Source organism: Micrasema longulum, unplaced genomic scaffold, assembly GCF_059751315.1.
Source record: "Micrasema longulum isolate JH-2025_06_02 unplaced genomic scaffold, ASM5975131v1 h1tg002500l, whole genome shotgun sequence".
Taxonomy (NCBI): domain Eukaryota; kingdom Metazoa; phylum Arthropoda; class Insecta; order Trichoptera; family Brachycentridae; genus Micrasema; species Micrasema longulum.
In genome coordinates this window covers 136,356-158,195 of record NW_028279642.1, presented here as the reverse complement: position 1 = coordinate 158,195, position 21,840 = coordinate 136,356, and the positions used below count along the sequence as shown (strand labels likewise).

The 21,840-nt window shown below is 34.4% G+C and overlaps 1 protein-coding gene across 3 annotated transcripts in view; it reads right to left on the bottom strand.

Moving 5' to 3' along the window:
• Positions 1 to 201: 201 nt before the first annotated feature.
• Positions 202 to 21,840, bottom strand: part of LOC148272074 (moesin/ezrin/radixin homolog 1-like) — an 88,027-nt gene continuing 66,388 nt past the window's right edge. For all 3 annotated transcript variants that reach the window (XM_088240565.1, XM_088240566.1, XM_088240564.1), the window contains one exon: positions 202 to 2,100. In XM_088240565.1, the coding sequence (XP_088096691.1) occupies positions 1,795 to 2,100 (306 nt within the window). In that variant the 3' untranslated portion in view covers positions 202 to 1,794. The remainder of the gene's footprint in view (positions 2,101 to 21,840) is intronic.

Below are 21,840 nucleotides of genomic sequence, written 5' to 3'. Positions count from 1 at the left end.
CATTCCAACTAAGGCGACAATTTATTATGTTTGCGCAAGGGTGTATTTCACGAAAGCTTTTCTAGAAAATCCGTGCTATTGATGTCTGAATTTGATATCTTAATACCTACAAAGCTTTGTATATTATATTTTTACGGCTGTTACGCCTTTTGAGAGATTTTCAAACTAGAGTAAGATTTTTTAGCGATTTCTTATTTACCGTTTTAGTGAATTTTCATTCTAGCTGCAGCTTACACAGCTACATAGTGTGTTTACTATTATAGAACATGTAGGTACAGTATTGTGCGAATGGGATAAGAGTATTTTTTGTCATTTTTTACGTACAGCAACACTCATGTCAATTTGACAGTTGTTTAAGGCCAAAAATTATGACTTACAGTTCATTAATCCTTTGCGCGCTCATATTGGTATTTGTTGGTGCACTATCTGTTGTTTTTTTTTTACATTTTATCAATAAAGGACTAATTTAATAAATTTCTTGCATATTAAACAGTGTTTTTGAGTTGGTTTAAATCATAGATATCAAGCCGACGAAAGGGGAAAAGATTATAACCTTAAGTGAACATACATCAATAAATCAGAAGGAGATTGCAAATGAATGTTTTGTGAGTCAGAGAGCAGTCAGCAAGATTATTAGCAGAAAAGAGAAACAGAGTCAATTGAAGCAAAGATAATTGGGAAATATGGAACAAACCGAAAAACTAGTGTCCGAGATAAAATATCATTAATCAGAAATAGTAAGTTAAACCCCAGAAAAACCAGTTACGAACTTCAACGAGATTTGGCAGCCACTGGGGTGATGATACATGACTCAAAATTTCGAAGAAGACTCATTGAATCTGAAAGAACAGCAATTCGACCACAGAAGAAACAACTCCTGACGGCACGTATGATGAAGCAAGGGCTCATTTGGGCTAGAAAATATACCAAATGGACTGTAGAAGACTAGAGGAAGGTGCTGTTTTCAGATGAGACGCACTTTCTCGGGCAGGATATTGCACAAAATGTGTTAGAAAAAGTGGGGATGAAAAACTTACTGTGGCTCATATTGACCAAACGGTGAAATATCCTGTGAAGAAGATGTGTTGGGGCTGCTTTTCGTATATGGGGACCGGATCCTTAATAACTCTTTTAGACTGGTCTGGAAATTCACCCTATAGAAAATTTGTGTGCGATTTGTAAATCTAGGATACAAAAATTAGACTGTACCACCAAGATAAAGATGATGGAAGCTGTTATTCAGATGTGGTTTTGAGATGACAGAGTATAAAAAAATTGACGAAGTTTTGATGCGTAATTGATTCCATGCCAAAACGTGTTCAGGCTGTTATAAAAGCAAAAGGAGGACATACATCTCATTAAATAAAAAACATTTTATGATTGTACGTCACCTGTAACTCAAAATATTAATAAAAAACCTATTTTATGATTACAAAGAATTTTACTCCATTAATTCGCACAATACTTCAATATGTCAGCGGAAGTCGCTTTAATCCCAACGAAATTGTTTGGAGAGATGTGGAAGAAAAAAATAAAGAATCGGTTGGAAATTTCTGTGCAAAGAGTAGAAAATAAATATTAAAAAGATTCCCTACTTCTCTCCTGCTTTTATTAGGGAGAAAAATAAAGTGGAGTGTTATCTCTCCTCTTCTGTCTTTTACCGGTCGTACAGATAATTTTAATTTAGTTCTGAAATCTCAGTCAAGCGATGGCCGCGAAAATCTACGTAGATGTTTCCTACTTATTTCATAGTTTCAGCAAAGCATAAATAACAGCACATTACACGTGCGTTCATCAAACCGTTTTTCGATTCTTAATTTTACATGAAACTATAAACGGTTGCGTTTGCACATAAACGCGAGAATAAATTTGCCGGTTTTCCACTGCCGGGTTCGCGGGTAATATTTGGTTAGAGATTACCTTTTTGTAAAGCTTGATCCACGTGAGGTCCCCCTTGGAGTCGGTGTACTGGAGACCGAAGAACCAAACTTCCCGGAGGCCGATCGTCTTGACGACCTGGTCGAACAGCTGCTTGCCGGTCGTGGTCTGCTGGATCGCGAACTCCAGCTCCGCGTCCATCGTCGTCACCCGCACGTTCATCTGCGGAGAAGGATATTGATTGCTCAGTTACATATTCGTGAAAAATTAAACACATGAGTTATCGTAATTCATGGCGGTATATCGCGAGACGTTGAAGCGATCTGTAGCTCAATCACAAATAGCTATCGACGTGCTAATGAGCGACGTGACAACAATTTCTCACCATGGTTGTTTATCGTATTCGCGATCACAATGCGACATCCGTGAAAATCTAATATTAAATGTCAAAATATTTGCGTTTCGCAACGTACAATCCTGCTGCGCAATCACATATTTGAATTTCACCGGTGTAAATATAAAAAATATTCCAAAACGGCTATTTTTATTTATTTATTTATTATTTATAATGCTATTTATTTAATTTAGCCGGCGGTTGGCGAGCCAAATGTCAAGAAAAGCAGTCGCCATAGTAATTGTAATTTAATTTTCACTTTTTTGTATTAGATACTCCTTACTATTTTGAAAATGCAATATATTGTATTGGTGTTTTTTGTTGATATTTCTTGATAAAACTCCATAGTTAATGATTATGATAAAATTAAAAATAAACTTATCAATGAAACTTCTTGGTTTAGTTTAACTTTTTATTATTTTGACCAACGAGCGCTTTAGCATAAGTAGTCTTGAAGATGCCTACTTAGGCGAAAGCGCTCGTTGGTCGAAATAATAAAAAGTAAAACTAAACGAAAAAGTTTCATTGATAAATTTATTTATAATTTTATCATAATCATATATTGTATTATTTTTTATAGTAATCGCCGATTTTTCGCCAGTGAACTGTATTTATTTACGAGGAAAACAAAAATAGACCGACCGAGCGTTGACTTAGAGATTACACTCACGTTGAATTATGACTGCGATAACTTAAGCATGTTCATTATTGTTCATTGTGATCGCTCAAATACTTACCGTGTTTTTAAGCACGTCGATAGTTATTTGTGATTGAGCTACTGGAGGGTGTAGAGGACGTTTTAGCACCATGGCTGTGTCATCTTCCTTCCATATCAAAACGGTATGGCGTAGGCCCATTCTTTTCACACGATGGCGAAAATCCACACAGCATGATAAAATAATTAAGGGTTAATTCGTTGATTTATATTATTGTATGAATTTTTATCAAGAGTATTTTTTTGGTTACGTATTATTTTATTCTTAATATTGTTTAAGCAGTAGCTTTATTTTGTAAAATTTAAGTGAATACATATCGACGTTGGAAAGCAAAAAGATACTAAGCGACATATAGCAACTTTACGGAAGAGGCAATTTTTTTTTAAGTATAAAAAATCTCATGTATTATTTTTTTATTTAAATTATGTATGAAATACGCTAAAATATTAGACATATGAGATTTGACTATTCATTTTTAAAAAATCAATTGACTCTTCAGTAAAGTTGCTACATGTCGCTTAGTGACGTTTTGCTTTCCATCGTCGATATAATTGGATGGCAGGTCGTATTATACCTTCTCTTTTTTTTTTTTTATTTCCTAAGTATAAGCATTGCAACATTTTAAAGAGATTGTATTACAAATAAAATACGTATTTTTAAAAATTATATTTATTTCTTTAATGCCAAGCAAACGGAATAATAAGTACACCTCGATTTATTTTTCCTTAATTCAATTTCTTTTTGCATGATTTTTACCTGAGAGGCCGCTGAATAAATTGTAAATAAATACAAAATAATAATATACAATAAATTTCAATCCACCATAATTTTATCGTGCCGTGTAGATTTGGACGACACGTGCGAAATGGGCCACAGTCTGATTATTTTCACCTGCAGCAACGTGCATCAAATTTTCCAGACATAAATGGTATAAAGCTTTTCTAAATTCACAATTTTCGGAAAATTAGAACACTTACGAAATTTCGTCGGTTTGGTCGCTTTTTTGTTGCTATAGGGAAATACTACTTTTTTAAAACATTTTTAAAGTAATAAAAGTCTATGAAATACTGTAGAGTGAAAAAAATTGAATTTGGAATTCCCGCAAAAACGGTCATTCCATTGGCCACGCCCTGATATGTCACGATTTATGTTTATTTGTTCCTGACCATTCAAATTTGTTTAGAACATTGCCACAAATCTTGACGTCACAACTATCAAGGCCAGACATTTCGCGTTTTTCTAGGGCCGTATTTTTTTTATTTTATATGTATGGAAATATTTCTCCACAATATCTTAATTATTATTCTTAATCCATTTTATATATTTTTATCGGTATTCGAAGTATGTGATATTTCTCTATTGCGTAATCAACGACGGCATTATCGACAAATTGTATGCAAAATCGCTTGTCGCGTTACTTTCTGGGCTGTGCCTACAGATTACAGATGTGTTAAAAACTCGTCAAAACATTGACGTTTTGCACATTAGACCTATAGAAGAATTTCGTTTTCTAACAAGTAACTCTTGTTTATTCTTTTTATAGGTGTTCATAATTAATCAGCGGGAAATTATTTATAATATTTCTTAAATAATAGACATTTGTACAAACTAAAAAGACCGGAAATGAGTCGAAACATAGCCGTTTCCTTATCAAATAGAACTAACTTTTTGAGTGCAGATTGCTATTTTTATAAAACGATACACGGTGTGCGATAAGTGGTGTGACACACTAATTAAACAATCGTATAATTACATATTTGTTTATACGGGAGAAACAAGTGTGCTAGTAAAGTCAAACAAGCAAGTCGCTAAGTGCCTGCAATATCGAGAACTGTGTAAATGGCACTCGAATAACTATTAATGTACCATTATATATGTACGTACAACGTAGCAAATGGGTTATTTTATCATACCGAGAAGTTCGATTGTAATTTGGAAAAGGGCTCTTATACCAATTGTAATCATTAATCAGGATAATCAGGGACCACCGGTTGAACCTGGGGATGCTAGAGCGCTCGCCCCTACATAATAGCCTGGTACTTTATGGATTTGGGCTTGGAGGTGGAGATTTAGCGAATTGAGAACTCTCGCCCTGCACACAATAGTCAGGCTCTTTTGAGACCAGGGCCCCGATTACAATGGGAAGTTAAGTTCTTCAGAACAGAGCTCCAAGAAACATTCTTGGACTTAAATGGGATTCCCGTATTAAGGATATCTACCGACAAACAAAGATACTTCCTTTCAAGGTGATGCCACTGTATGACATAACCAATATTATTTTGAAAACTTTTCTGCTCACACAAATTTAAAATACACATTTGATCATGATATTCACAATTAGAATACGCGTTACTCGGGGAATCTTCATGTGTCTAAGTTTCGCTCAACTAAGTTCGGTAGTAGGTCTTTGGAAAATATTGGCCATTCCGAATATAATAAACTGCCCGATGAGCTAGGACACAAAAAATCAAATAAAAATTCCAGAAGTGTCGCAATTGAAAAATATTACTTAAATCTTTTTGATAGTGATAGTTATTAATGTAATTGATATAGATGGTGTAAAGTGCTGTGTTTTATGTTTCTTATAGAATAATGTTTTCTTACTATTTCAGATGTATTAACTATGTCTGATATTATATATTGTCACAATTTTTTTTTTTTAATTACGGTCTCAAATGAGTTCCTTTGATAACTCCTGGGAATGTATAAAGTACTTTTAGTATTATATGTTTTATTAATAATAAAAATATATAAAATAAAATTTAAAAAAAACATTTATCTTCAATTTTATCTACAAAATAAAATTAAGTTTTTTGTATGAAAATCAGAATATGCATACATTTTTTTCTTCTAAACATGTTCAATTATAGGTTACCGACGAAGATACTTTAAATGTTCATGCAAATATACTCATTTTCGTACACAAATATCGGTTTTTCTTTATAGACAGTCGAAGATAAATCTGTTAACTTCCCATTGGAATCGGGGCTCTGGGCTTGAAGGGCGAGAGCTAACTCAGGGGACCAGTAACAACATAGATCTTCACAGGTCGCAATGACGTCGGGAGCTTACATGTTAACAGCACTGACTCCCATTTCAAAGCATAGGAATAAGAATCACATTGATTTATTTTGTAACTGAAAACAACCATTAATTTGTAAGACGACTAAAATAATATTGACCTTCAACTTCAGCAGTCAGTTTGTAGTTTTTATTTTATTTGACACACATATTGTATTTGTCAGTTGCAAAACTAAACGTCAAAAGATTTATCACGGACTAAATTTTTAAAATCCGAGTCGACATAGAATTTGACGTACTGTGTACATTATAACAATAAAAATATGCTATCATTTACAGTGACAAATGAAACGTTTATCACTTTGTTTGTTCTGACAACATAATTTATTTTTCCGTATTCTAAATTTAAGGAAAAATCTTTGCAAAAAGCAGAACTATTGTGAAATCGTTATTTATTTTCTCCGCACAAAATGTTAGTATTATAAATATTACGTATTTTGACATAAGCTCAGTTTGCAACGCAAAAGTTGGCTCAGCTATTCGTCCTACGTAAAAACGTCGTATATAATGGTTGAAATAAATCACGGATACAGATATAGTGCAAACAGGATGCGTGCACACGACCAAAATACTCACTCGGATATTCTCTGCAGAATCGTTGCCAAATTATAGCAACCGATGAAAAGCGAATCGCCGTATGTGCACACATTTTCCCGGCGGTTAATACATCTTTCTCGCGAGTGTCTGAGGTGGGAATCGGAAAAGCGGGAAAATAACAACGTAATAGCTTTAAAAATGAGTTACTTCACTGTTGATCTGGAGATGTTAAATTTAGAACATGCGGGAATGAATTCACACTATACCAATTATTTATACATTACATAAAAAGGCTCTGGCGATAAAACTAAAAAGGCATCTAATAAATATGTTTTAAACTTTACGGCACAGCGTATGAATTTACCGAAAACGAATTAAAAGTTTAATTATATATTCGACACTTGACACTTGTGCAATATTTACACACATGTCCACCCTCATTCCAATATAACACCCACCCTCTCACTTACTTACACTCACACAAACACACTAGTATGTATTGTACGTGTATTTAATGTATTTCTGTGGATATCTGTCATTAGTTTTATTCTCTGTATATTTTATTTGTTGTATTTTTGTTAAATGTATTACTGTTGATATCCCCAATAAATAAAATAAAAATATCAAAAGAGCTCAAATTTGGTATTGGTTAATCCCATCATCTTAAAACTGATGAGATGAAAAACAATTCAGTAGAATCAAAGGAGTTATGGCAGATTATAGAGCTGAAAAAGTTGCCGATCTTTGCTCAAAAGCACGTCGATTATGGCGCCGCCAGCCATTTTAGGGCCTTTTTTATGATCGGCGCACACGTCTAATATGTGTATTTCTTGAATCAAAATTACACGTACTCTTGTAAAATGAATAACCTAAAACCGCAAAAAATACAAGGAAAATTAACAGAGTGAACGCTGAACTTTCCGATTAAAAACATCTGCCTGGCAACACCGATGACGTCAAAAAAATTAACGTTACCAATAAATATTATTTCTAACCAGGTAACATCGATTACGTCACTATGCCTTAGCGAATTGTCGCATAATAAGTATCATAATGTTCTGCGAATGACCATACATAAAGTTGTCCTTGAAATAAACATAATATAAGTTATGTAATTAAGATAACGATTAGGTGTATTATGTTCGTTCTTTACATTGTTATCCGCAGAGGCAATGAATATTCAACTGCCTACAGTCTACAGTCCCCGTACTGATAAAAAGTTATTTTAAAAATTACATCATTCGAGATTATACAACGGATGTGGTAGTGCTCAAAAGTACACAACGCTGAATTTAGGAATAACTGCGGATTAAAAGATTTGACCAAGTATAGAAATACACACTTAAAATATAGAAATACACTCTCTACCCGCGCGCCCGATCGATGCTCATTGCTTTTCGGCTGGACGGTTAGAAATACCCGCTGCGCCGGCTCCACTTTAAAGGCGGGAAAGGGAGATATACTCGATTATTTGGTCAGAGTATTTTATGTCAATGATGTTTCAAATTAAACACAAACATCTATAAAACGTAAGATAACGTGTTATTTCATTTACGCATACTTTTGCACAGTTCACGTGAGAAACGTGAGAGCTTGCCCGTAAGATGATTTGCTTAGTCAATGAGTTAATAAATTATATCAGTTTTCTTTTCTAAAATTTTTGTTATATGATTGGTGGGCAGAATGGCGACATTTTCTGATTGTTTATTTTGTAATATGGATTTTTGTTTGTTCGTCGTTCTGCGAATGTGAATATAGTCTTATACCTATATTTTTTAATGTCATGAAATATATAAACTACATATACTTGACTTCTTCTATTATCTCTATTAGATTCTTAGAAGAATACAGATTACCTAAAATTACAGTTTTAGTGACATCGACATATTACATAGTAAATACCATATTTTTATTAGATCTGTTAAAGACATTTTGAATTTATCTCCTGCTCAACTTTTAACTTTTAATTTTGACTTTTGACTTTTAATTTTATGTTTTAATTTTATTTTAACTTTGTCTTTTAATTCTTAATTCCAACTCTTAATTTTTACTTATTAATATGTACATCTACTACCTGCATCTAATTAATTATTGTTGGTTGTGAATTTTTACTAAGAAATATAAATGTTCATGAAAGCAGAGAGAGAGGGGAGGAAAGTAGAGTTGAGCTATGCAATATCTTCTCCCTTTTATGTACTTTTTATTTAATATTTATATTTTTAAATATTTTTTTTTTAGAATTTAATTATTTTTTCCCTTCTCCCCTGCATTCATAATAAATTAATGTTAAATCTGTAATTGTTCTTTTGTACCTTGTATTTATGCAAAGACTGTATGATTTCCTTAATAAAATAAATAAATAACACTGATATTTCAGGAGATAAAAGCAGTAATTATTTAATTTTTGCCCACTGCATTAACCTGTTACATTTATTTTTTCAACACTTTATATACATATACAAGATATATACATATGTCTAGGGAAAGCGAGGTCTGTACGCAAAGACATTTTGCGTTCCATACACTCAGCCGACTACTATGGGAAATGGCGTGGTAGTTTGTTTTGCTTAAGAAAATAATAATAACTACGATTTTGAATTATTTTTTACAGACAACTCTTTTAAAAAAAAATATTATGGCTTTTACCATTCTTGGTAATACTATCCAGAAATAAACAGTGTTTACAAATGTTAAATGGGAGCAAAACTACATTACAGACAAGACAGTAAAAACAGATAAACCTTGAACATTAAACATTTTAAAAATACATGGAACATAATAGATCTTAAAATTAAAATTACAACAATTGGAAATAAAACAAAAATCGCAAAAATAATATGCATTATTATGAAAAACACCCAAAACCTTAAAAAAACATATTTTACAACAAAAATATATAATGAAAACTTATTTGACATGACTATTCTAGCGTACTGAAATTTTTACCGACAACTCTTTCTATTCACCAATAATTTATTTTGTTTTTTTTTGTCAATTCGACCTCATAAGTATTATATTTTTCAAATTCAAAAACATTTAGGATTTTCGTTTGGATCAAAATTAATAATTTAATATAATACACAAGATTATATCAGACTCTCGAAGAACAGCGATATTTTTTGCTCTGCTCTAATCCGGCTTGCATTTGAAGCGGGTAAGTTTGGGACAGTATTCTAATTGTATTAAAATCGTCAAATACACGGGTATTATTTTACAGTCGTCGCGGTTAATGGCATAAAGCAATACCGAGCCGGCAATTCATCTGCAGAAGGTCAAATCGCTTGCGGGGAAGAAAAAAAACCATTTCATAGTCAAGAACAACTTGTGGGAAACTTAAGGCTACTGACGTTTAAGGAATTTGACTGGAAAAACCGCGCGGGAGAGGCTAGAGAAAGAATCGATTAAATTTAAAAAGATATTCGGATTTCTAATAACCTCGGCCTGTATCACAATAGAAAGAGAGACATCTTAAATCGTCTGTAATCTATACGATAAAAACAAATTTTCTGTATGTATTTTTTAATTATAGCTTGATAAAGAAGCTTGTGCATTGACATATTAATACATATACATGCCCCGAGACCTCAAAAATGATGACACTTAACTCATGCCCAACGCTTATTTAGTCGTTCTTCGACCGCCAGCTAGGCCTGACGTTTAGAATCGAAACAAAAATGCCTACGTGTGTCATGAAATCGTGTAAAAACCCTTCGGACAAACATTGTAAAAAGGATTATGTAACTTTCCTTGGTAAATATTTGTTCATGAGTGATTAACAAAGCTCTTTAAGTTCTTCTCATAGAATTGAGAATAGTCTTTTTGTAGACGTCGCACAGTACGCAACTCCCGATTTGAATTCAACTATGCCGGGTTGTGTCGTTTTAAAGTGTAGAAATACTGCTGAGATCTTAAAGAAACAGGATGGGATCAGATTTCATGTGTAAGTAGTAAATGCATTACTCAAAAAAAAAAATATTTTTCCACCTGTCAGATTATCAGAAAAGAAAATGGACATTTTGTTAGTGTTGCCAGGCTAGTCAAATTTTTCAAGCTACTTTGCTCATCTAATGAGAGAACTAATAAAAATCGGACCTCTCGGATTAAACAACGCTGTGGTGGACATTTGACCGAGATTATCTTTAAAACATCAAATATTTTTTAACATGACAAAAATATCAGTTTTATGTAAAATAAAATTTGCTTTATTTTTAAAGTTCAAAGTTCATTAATTAAATTACTCTTATCAAATTACCCTTTACTTATCTACTCTGTTGTGTCAATCAATCTATCCTCGTTTACAATAATATTTTAGAGAAATTAACATATTGCTTTTATTAAAATCTTACATGTTTTGTGATATGATTATATTTTTCGCGATTTAGCAACATAACGCGGCGACTTCACGCAAGCGCGCGGCGAAAGTGGGTTTTTTTTTTTACACAGTCCGATGTATTCAAATACGATTCAACGCTCCTTCTGGACTATTCTTAATTCTATAGCGTTCTAGTTTAATTATTAATAACGTTTATTTGTGACTGAATTTTCACAAATAAAAATCATTTTATCTCCAGAGACGTTTTGTCCACAGTAAAAATACACGGCGAACTGTTCATTACATTTAAATTCAATTCACTATCCTTCAGATTCATTCGTCTCGCGAGAATGAGGGAGACGGCAGAGTCAGAAGAATGATTGGTGGCAGTGAAGTGAATACTGATTTATGCAGTCGATGCATTATGCAAAATACCAGTCGTGGGATCAGACCGGACTACCAAACTCGACGGTGACTCACTCGAGGGAAATGCAAAAACAACTGAGGCACATTATACTATCGTAAATTGTATAAACCTTGACATTATTTGAATTTGGAAGACAATAAATATTGTATTCAACAATATTTTCAGTAGGTTCGCTGCGGGCAAATATTGGATCATAACTCATAGTAATAATGCGCCAAGCTATAGAGGAGCCCAGACGTAGGAAAACCATTCTATGACTATTGGGTATTAAGTAAGCTACAGTTCGCAGCAAAACAATGGGCCGTACTCAGGTCTAGAATTGCCAAATGGATACCAATTTGCATAGCAAATACTTTTAAATATGTACCTATGTATTCAGTACAACATTCAAAATATTATACGATGGAGTAAATGAAACAAACTGTTCTTCAATGTCTCTAAATGTTTTGTCACGTCGTACACAGGAGCGTCCAAAACAATTAATTTCCGTTATATCATGGATGGAGTAAAGCTTGAACGAGCGACGACGTCCAAGGATTCCGGGGTGCTGTTTGACGCTAAGTTATTATTTAATCTACATATAATATCATTACGTGGTGACTCCCTTTAAAATGCTTGGATTTGTTCTTAGAAATGCCAAGATTTTTTCAAATATTCAGGTTCTGACAATTCCTTGGTAAGAAGTCGCTTGGAATTTAGTTCCATAATTTTTTTTTAATTTTTCATTGATAAATCCTTACGGGTTACACATTTAGCAAAATATTTTTACTTTTAATATTTTTAACATCTTTTGTTAAGGTTGTGTGTTCATTTTTTCCATAATTCCGATATTCTAAATGAATTCGGTCTATTTGTCCCTGTTACCACGATGCAGAACCAACCTGCCAATGGTTATGCCGGTAGGTAGAGCAATCGTGTTATTCAATCGTATCGCCTCGGATGTCGATATATTTCATGACAGTGGAATTACTCTTAGGAGGGCAATTTCCAAATTGTAATATGTATGTCAATTTTACATGACTTTTTTTAATCTCTTTTCTATTCAATAAATCAGATAAGTATATTTTGCAATGTGTTGAGAATTAATTGAATACTCTGTAATGTTCTCAGTGTAACTAAAAATAAATCAATGAAAAAAATAAATGAAATGAAATTATTGCAGGGTTATTCCAATTTATTTTTCTATAATTCGCCTCTATTTATTTTATAAAATTGAAAATACATGTGTGCGTTTATTTTTTTATTTATATATTCATTTTATTTACAACAAACTTATGTTACATTTATTGAGACATAAATCCCAACTCCATGGGAAAATATTCGAAATCAATTACCTGTGAAAACTGACTCCTTTAACACCTTTGACGCTCCTACTGCTGCAACCAAGCATACTGCAATTCACCATAGTCGATTTATTTACAAACAAAGTCAAGTACAGCGACAAAAGCATCCGATAGAACCGTTATGCCTATGTTGTCAAACAAAACAAAATGGCCGCCAATTTGTTGCTAACCAACATCGCTTGCGTTCTATGAAACATAGTGATAGGGCTTCTCTATAGGTTGACGCATTAATTGAGGATCATAACAACTCTACTAGGTTGTAATTATAAAATTTAAAATATTGCACTTTTATTTATATATTTTGTCAAAGACCGGGTTTCGTCGTGACCGACATCGGCAGACTGGTAGGAGACTAAACAAATTTCTATTTATTTATTTGGTTTACAAACAATGAAAAATAATGCATAATACGCAAAAATATACAAAGACTAAAAATGGGACATACTTATTTTTTATCAATTACATGTAAACACTAATTAAATAAAATAAGAAAAATAAATTTCTAAAATTGTAGGAATTTACAATAAAATAAACATTAATAAAATACGCATTTAAATAAAATGAACAATATAAATTATTAAATTTAAATTATTCTTTAAAAATCATTCATTCATATAAACAGTGTGTTCTTTAAACCCTGTCACATCCGAAACCACGATGATCAGTATGGACAAGAAGACATATTAGCATATTTAAAGAAATATTTAGAACGAACACATTAAAAAATATGTATATATATTTAAAAAAAACAAATGGTTGCGTACTTCTGCAGGGGAGAAGCGAGGGAGGCGCCACCGCGCGGTTGACGTTGACGGTTAGTTGGGTTAAAATATTTATTTAAAAGTGCGTTTTCACGGTATAATAATTCATAGTTTCTGACTGGCACTTGAAGCGTAAGACTAATCATTTTACCTTCATGAAAAAAACAAGATACGCTGCGGTTGGTGTAAGAGCAATGCAGTGCCCTAGGCACCATCACGTGCGGAAAGGGGAACGATGATGAAATTTTAAGAATATTTTTTGTTTTCTCTTTTATTACCGGGAACTAAAACTGGAACCCCTGAACGTAAGGCAAGCGTTCATAACCATTACACCAAAGGCTTAATGAAAATCTTAAAGTAATTTCGGAGTTAATTTTAACTATAAGGAGAAGAATTTTTGGCTTAATTTATGTATCTAGATAAATCGTAACTATCTAAAGATAGTCATGTTAAAACAGATTGAAATTGGGCATTATTCTATGAAGTAAAAGGGTTTTATATCACAAAGGGGTGAACAGACAATGGTCGTGATAAAATTGGCCACTCGTCAATCAGAAAAAAATATTTGTGTGAGTATTGCTAATCTTACCGTTGAAATCCGTTATCAAGGTAAATACTAGAACATTGAATAAAGTGAATAGTTCAAGCTGTACACTGTGCAGACCTTGAGGAAATCTTCAGTTTGTTAAAAGTCAAGAGCAACAATGGCCGTTAATGACACTCCCGACTCCAAGGAGAGTCGGAAATAATCGATCAACTTTAATTATTAATTTATTGCATGAATTCGTTGCATTGTGTTGTGTAGATTTCCTGCTGCTAAAAATCTGCCAAGCAGCCGAATGCACAAAATGTTCCCACATATTTTATGCATGCAGTTTTAGATATTCAGGATTCTTCAGAGAAGTTATGTTGTTATTCATTAGCTCATGTATGGCATTATACCATCTATCATTTGGGTGAGCGATTCTTTGTCTAAAACGTCGTTAATTTGAGAGTACTAGATACGAGGTGTGTTCAGAAAATAATGGGAATTTTTTTAATTTCGCGGGTTTGGAGAGTCCAATTGTCGAATTGTCATATTATGTTGGTATAAATGCCCCTGGATTCGTTGTTTACTTTGTCTGTGGCAGCCGCTTAGACGTGTTCGGCGTACTGGGCAATTTTCGTCTTTTGACGATCCAGAACGCCTTCCCTGGGACGATTGAGCCTTAGTTTCGACATCATATCGGTAAACCCATGTTTCGTCACCTGTTATAACACGTTTCAGTAATTCTGCACCGTCGTTGACTTCATTCAGTGACACCTGAGCAACTTCCATTCGCCGCTGTTTTTCTTCAAAATTCAAAAAATTCGGAACAAATTTTGCTACCGCGCGTTTCATACCCAAAACATTCGAACAAATTTCATGCCATGTGCCAATCGATATGCCAACATCATCAGCGACATCTCTGATTGTGATTCGGCGATCGTTCATAACCATTTTAGTAACTTTTTTAAAAGTTTTCATCGGTTATAAAACCTAAATTTTTTTATAGTAAACGCCGATTTTTCGCCAATTAACTGTATTTATTTACGAGGAAAACAAAAAACAAACCGACACGAGCGTTGAATTAGAGATTACACAGGCGTTGACTTATGACTGCGATAACTTAAGCATATTCATTATTGTTCATTGTGATCGCTCAAATGCTTAGCATGTTTTTAAACACGTCGTTGTGATTGAGCTACAGGGAATCTATATAAAACTAGTGGATTAAATAATGAATACGGAGCGTCCTCTGGTTAGGATAGTCTCCATCTTTTAACATAGTTAAGCCTGTTCTAAAATAGAGATGGAGGTTATAGAACCTAGATTACAACACGTCTTGCAGCTACATAGCGCATGGACGGTTAGAAATATAACCCCGATATACATTTTATGAAAAAAATATTGAGATATGTTTTTAATAAAAAAAACATATTTTACCGAAGGTATCGAGATAACACAACGTGTCCTGCAGCTACAGAGCGCAAGTTGGAAATCGAGATCCTATTCTGAGTTTGTCTAATTTTTATGTATCACACAGCTTTTGAACTTGACAAAAATCAACATAAGGATGAATTGCAAAAATATGGACATTCAAACTAAGGGGGAATGGTGAATGTTACACAGTAAAGTGGCCACTCTAACCAGCCAATAACAGGTCATAAGCTCCGTAAATTGGAATTGTAGCAAAAATGTTTTTAAAAAGTTTAGAAAAAAATGCGTTGGTTAACGTAGTTCGATCTATTCCAAAGAATTCCAAGTCGTGTGATGAATTGACTAATCTACACATTCTGGACATTGGGGCATAACTAAAGTTGCTCTTAGAAGATTTTATAAATAGCAGATTTTGACTTCTGGTGACACGGTTGGGAACATGAAAAGAAATTGATTGTAACAGAGATGGGACATCACTTAAAGAATTAAGTATTTTGAAAATGCATATAAGGTCCATCTCAGTTCTACGTCTCTCCAATGAAGATAAATTAAGAGATTGCTCTATTTCAAAATAGGAATAATTACCCCTTTATAATCCGAGCAACCATGCCACTTTTCTTAGAAAACGGTGTTGGACAGACTCGATATGGTCAATATGAGTCCTGTAGAATGGAGACCAAATAGGAGAAGCGTATTCTAGATGGGGTATATTATATACATAATGATAATAAAGATAAACATCGCTAATAATACAATTTCAAAGTAATGTAAAGTAACAATGGAACAAAATGAATTGTACTAAATTAAAAAAAACTAATATCACACCTTGATAATATCTAATATCACATAAGACACGAAGGGCTGATGATAATAAACAATATTTTTATTTTACCTTCGCTCAGATAAATTTCACTTTTGTGGCCCCAAGAGTGTTCAATGTCCCGGATGAACATATTGAGTTCTCCAAAACGAAAGCCATTTTCAGGAGAAGTGTACAAGTTTGTATTTTGTCTAAGGGAAGAGACCCTTGCGGGAGACTGCTGCGAGACATAGCATAGATTTATATTCTGTTGAGCGTTTTGCCCAGATGTTTATTAAAATTTATGTTTATGTAATATTTTTTTTTAGTTTTCTTTAATAATATGCATGCTTTAACTTTCCGTTATGCTGTATCCCAACTCCTAACTCAACACAGGGATTTTAGCCTCATAGAGTAAGGAATACGTAATTTTTTGTTTGTAATATGCACCTTTATATGAATAAATGAATATACATTATTTTTTCTACGCAACTGTATGATTCTTTTACCATATTATTATGAAAGATTTTTAAGTAAATCACTTTTAGAGTAAGACAGATGCAATTTTGTACATTAAGGAATTCAAAGCCAATAAATAATTTATGCACCTACCCAGTCCTACACGGAATTTTTATCATGGGTGCCCAAAACGATTTGATGTTAGCAAAGTTCAATGCAAATACTGAGCCATGATCTTAAAATACGACTCTTTGTCGATGTTTTTTTATGACATTGGCATTAACGGCATTGGAAATATGACTGCATATTGCATGTGCATACAGAAAAATCGTTTGCTTCATTATAATATCAATTTACAACACCACTTGAGTGGATAATAACGAACGAGCTGTGCTAATGGATTGGTTTATTTGTAAAACATATCCCGATCATACGAGAAAAACTGTCCAAAGTATTTTTTTGAATTTTTTAGATTTTTCCCCAAGTTTTAGTGCTGGATTCTATGCTGAATATTTTGCAGTAAAAAAAACCAAGTCCACTAATATCTCAAAGATTTTTTTAAACATTGATAATAGGGAAATATCAGTTTTTTTGTTTACATTTTTAAAGTAATAAAGGTCTGTGAAATACTGTCCGGTAAGAAAATTTTTTTTTGGGAATTATTAGTGGCATAAAAAATATTTTTTAATTTGTAATTTTGAATTCCCGCAAAAACAGTCATTCCATTGGCCACGACCCTAATACGTCATGATTCATGTTTATTTGTTCCCGGCCATTGAAATTTGTTTAGAACACTATCACGAATCTTGACGGCATAGCAACCAAGGCCAAACACGTCGCGTTTTTCTTACAACGTATTTTTATTTAATTTCTTATTTACATTTATGTATGAAAACGTTTCTCCACAACATCCGTATTGATTTTGAAAATACAATGAATTATTCTAAATCTATTTCATATATTTTTATCGGAATTCGTAGTATGTGATATTTCCCTGTTGTATATCAGTACAGCGGAACAGACGGAAGGGGCACAAATCTTCCCTCGGCCATCCGGACATACTTCGGACTTTTGGAAGACAAGGGCGACGGATAGAACGTTGTGTTGAGGATGGCAGCGGAGGAACAATAGTCAACAGTGTCATCCTAAGCCCCGGTTACTGTCTCGGCGTCAGGTGGCAACCGGACATAAAACAGAAACCAAACAACAAATCTAGTCCTCGAGGGCTGACCCCAAATAAATGTGGCAAACAGCCAGGAGAAATAAGAAGATAATTGTATATTGATCAAGATAGGCTATGAGCATCGGCTACAGGAAATATTGACAAAATCAAAACATTTCCATACTATCACAATACATTGCTAATCCTTTGTCCATGTAAAGCAAAAGAAACTTAAAATCATAAGTGTACTAAATAGCAAAACTATTCGTTTTTGACTACGTAAAAACTTCAATCTTGATTTGCCAACAAACAAGAATTCTGACTTGGCCAGTTTGCCTAGTTTGCTTACAATATTATTTAAAGATACAGGAATAACAAATTACAATGAATTTTACATTTATATACTAGTTCTCCTATATTAGCTGCATCTAAAATATAGCAAATATTGCGTTGTCTTCATCAATTCGGAAAAAAATAGTATATTGAAATACACATGCAATTATTCATGTAAGACATATACACATTTCTGCCTACCATCACGTCTGCTCATGATGAAAGTCCGTTTAAGAATGAAGGCACAGAAGGCAATTATCCACGAATTGAAATGCCATTTTCTTTGCGTTAGTAACGTGTCTATTTAGTTATGGGTCATTTATTTTACAAAAACCTTATTGTTAATATGTATAATTTGAAGTTTGGGCGTGAGACGGAATGTCCGCTTTCCAGGCTACTATCACACGAATCCATTGATTTTTAATAAGAAAACTATTATTTGGATTATAAAAAAATCTTATTGAAAAAACGTTGCAATAATACATTTGCTTGATATAAAAATACTGGTCTGTCATCGGGAAGCTCATTTTTGTGTAGGTACAATTAATAAATAATTATTCGATCAGAAGTGAAACACAGTTTCATACACCCACTAAGCCAGTGGTCGACAAACCTAGGAATCAAAAGAGCCAAAGAATAGCGGTACAATTGAGATTTCTTTTGAGAGCCAAATTTCTTTTCGTTTTAAATTGTTTCCTCTCGAAAGCCAACGAACCTCATTTGCAGCGAAGATCTCCGTATTTACTCTGTATTTCTAGTAAACATTCTTCAAATTGGCGATGACAAAGAGCTTTACCGACTATTGTGTTGACAATCTTGATCACCAAATCCACAACTTTGAAATGTTCTTCTGGAAATGTCTTCGCACAACGCGCTTCTTGATGAATGATGCAATGGTAAAAAACGATTAATTTTTGCCCTGAAAATGGAAACAAAACCTTTCTCACTTCGGCCATACTTTAAACCCCATATGTTGAAATATAATACATTTTATCGAGTTCAATGTGAGGCTGACGAAAAGGCTCGAGAAGCTACGCTCAAAAAGACAGCCCCCGATTTCGCTCAGCTTTGCCAAAAAGAAAATAAGAAGCAGGACCCTTCAACTCTGGAATGATCGTTATTTAAGTGAACCTACCGGAAATATAAATAAAATGTTTTTTCCTACCATTTACCATGCCTATGATTACAGGAGAATGCAGAATGCTGGCTACGAGCTCACCCAGATGCTTACGGGTTATGGTGGGTTCATGAGCTACCTGCATCGCTTCAAGCTCTTCGAGATCGACAGCTGCCCATGCGGCGATAAAACTCCTCAAGATGTATCTCACCTGTTGATGCATTGCCCCCTTTTCAGCTTTCAAAGACAACAGCTGGAGGCGCGATGCAGAAGCTTGGGTGAAGATCTATGCGACATCACATCGGTGATAAGTAATAAAGAACTCACACGACAGGTAGTATCATACATGGTCAATATAGTGCAGGCAATTGGTAAAATAAACCAAAGTGGGGAACAAAATGCCGAACACTCCTCTAGTGGAACGGAAGGCCTGTTGACTACTGCCAACAGGCCGGCTTCTCCTGAAGAGTTTTAAGTGGTTTCCTCTCCACATGAGCAAATGCTGAGAAGTTCCTGATTGGCCCACATTAGTATATCCCTCCTGATCCCAACAGTTTAGAGAAATTTAATTGCAGACAAATCCAATTTTGAAATATAAACCTTGTATATTATAAGCAAGGTAAATAATAAAGCAACTCCCATATAAAAAAAATATACAAATGTGATGCTTCTCCGTGCATTTAACGACAGCACTAGGCGAAATAAATCGAGCCAAAAGTGAAAAAAGTGAAAAAGGCTGAAGAGCCGCATGCGTCTCGCGAGCCGTGGTTCGCCGACCACTGCACTACGCCATTGTGTGAGTCAACGTGAATACTTGTAGCGGTAGGGAGCAGTGGGTAGACTGGGTAGATAAGTATACTTACAGAACTCAAAATAGAAGACAATATAATGTGCAAGACTATTAAGGGAATCTCATTATAATAAACATCGTTTTAGTAGACATTAGACACCGAACGGGGTGTTAGAAATGTAGAGACCCATTTGAAAGGTTGAGAAATGCGTAGGTACACATTTAATGTTTTGAAACATACTGGGCCTTACTCAAACTTGACATAAAGTTACACTTAAGTATAGTGGTATAATTCGGATGGGAATACCATCCTTATTATAGTAGTAGAATAAGGATGGTATTCCCATCCGAATTATACCACTATGCTTAGGCGTAACATTACGCCAAGTTTATGAGTAAGACCGAGCACTAAAGGCAGGATTACGTTGTTCTCGTGTGTTGTGGGCATGGGTAACTCAAGATTATTTTTTGAGATGCGGGTCAGCTCGCAGCTCAAATACTTGAGCTGGAGTTTTAAACCGGCTCGCAGATCAGCTCAAATAAATGTATGGTTTACCAAATCACCGCTAAAGCTAGGGTTTCCTAGGACAGCGGTGCCCGTATCTTAACGGCCGTAGTGAACGGTGATGCGGTATACAGCAGTTGTAACGGGGACCAGAGAGTGGTTTCCTAGGAAAACGGTGTTATCAACACCATTTAACACCGTTTTCCTAAAAAAATCATTTTCTAGTCACTGTTACGACGGCTGTCCACCGCATCACCGTTCACTACGGCCGTTAAGATACGGACACCGCTGTCCTAGGAAACCCTAGCTTAACGCGCTGACTCAGCTGACCTGAAGCGTTGCGTATACATACGATTTAAACGAAACTCACAATGAACCGCTGTGAGCCGCCTATAAGAAGTTTGAGCTGCAACTCAACAGCTCAAAACGTTCGAACCGGTTCAAAATTGAGTTATCGATGCCTAGCAGTGTGTTGTGTCGAGGCACTCGGACCTGTAAACAGAATAACGATGCTACGTCACCATAGACAAACGAATTGTCGTATTTTTCGTAGCTATAATTGGAGGACCGGCAACCGATACAAGCTACTTTCTATACCACGGGAGCGAAGCCGCAGGCAAAAGCTAGTAATGAATAAATCGGAAAAGGTATGATATAATTATACATATTTGGCAACCCGAGATTCACCTGATACGCATATGAACCCGACTACCTTCGATGCATTGAAGCGTATCGCATACACGCTTTAGTGCACCGTACTTGCATTGCGAATTGTGATGCACTTAATTTGCATGGACCTCGTATAAGAATGGGCCAATAAAACCTCGATGCGTCGTCGCGATAGCGGTCTTGGCGGTTTTTAGTGCGGACCGCTTCTAAATAACAAAGACCCGCTTATTGAATGACCACATCCAGAAAGGAAACGTTGCGTACAACAAACGCTGCGGTTTCCGGTTAGAATGAAGGAAAAAAACCACTTTCAACTACCTCTCCTTGCCTGGTTTAACTCTTAAAAGGCGGTGTTGAAAAATCCCTCTGGAGGCGGTGCAGTAACGTCACGCGTCGCGTTGTTTTATTAAGCAAAATATGTTTTTAAATACAGATTTTCAAAGACAAAAAATTAACATAAATATCGTCGATGGCAATCCATCACTGCGTAACTTGAATTAGACCACTTTAGAGGAGAGAGATTAAAACTTTACTTTTAATGTGTGTTCAGTAAAATTATAGATTTTTTTAACATTCAGGTAAATCAGAGTAAGATTT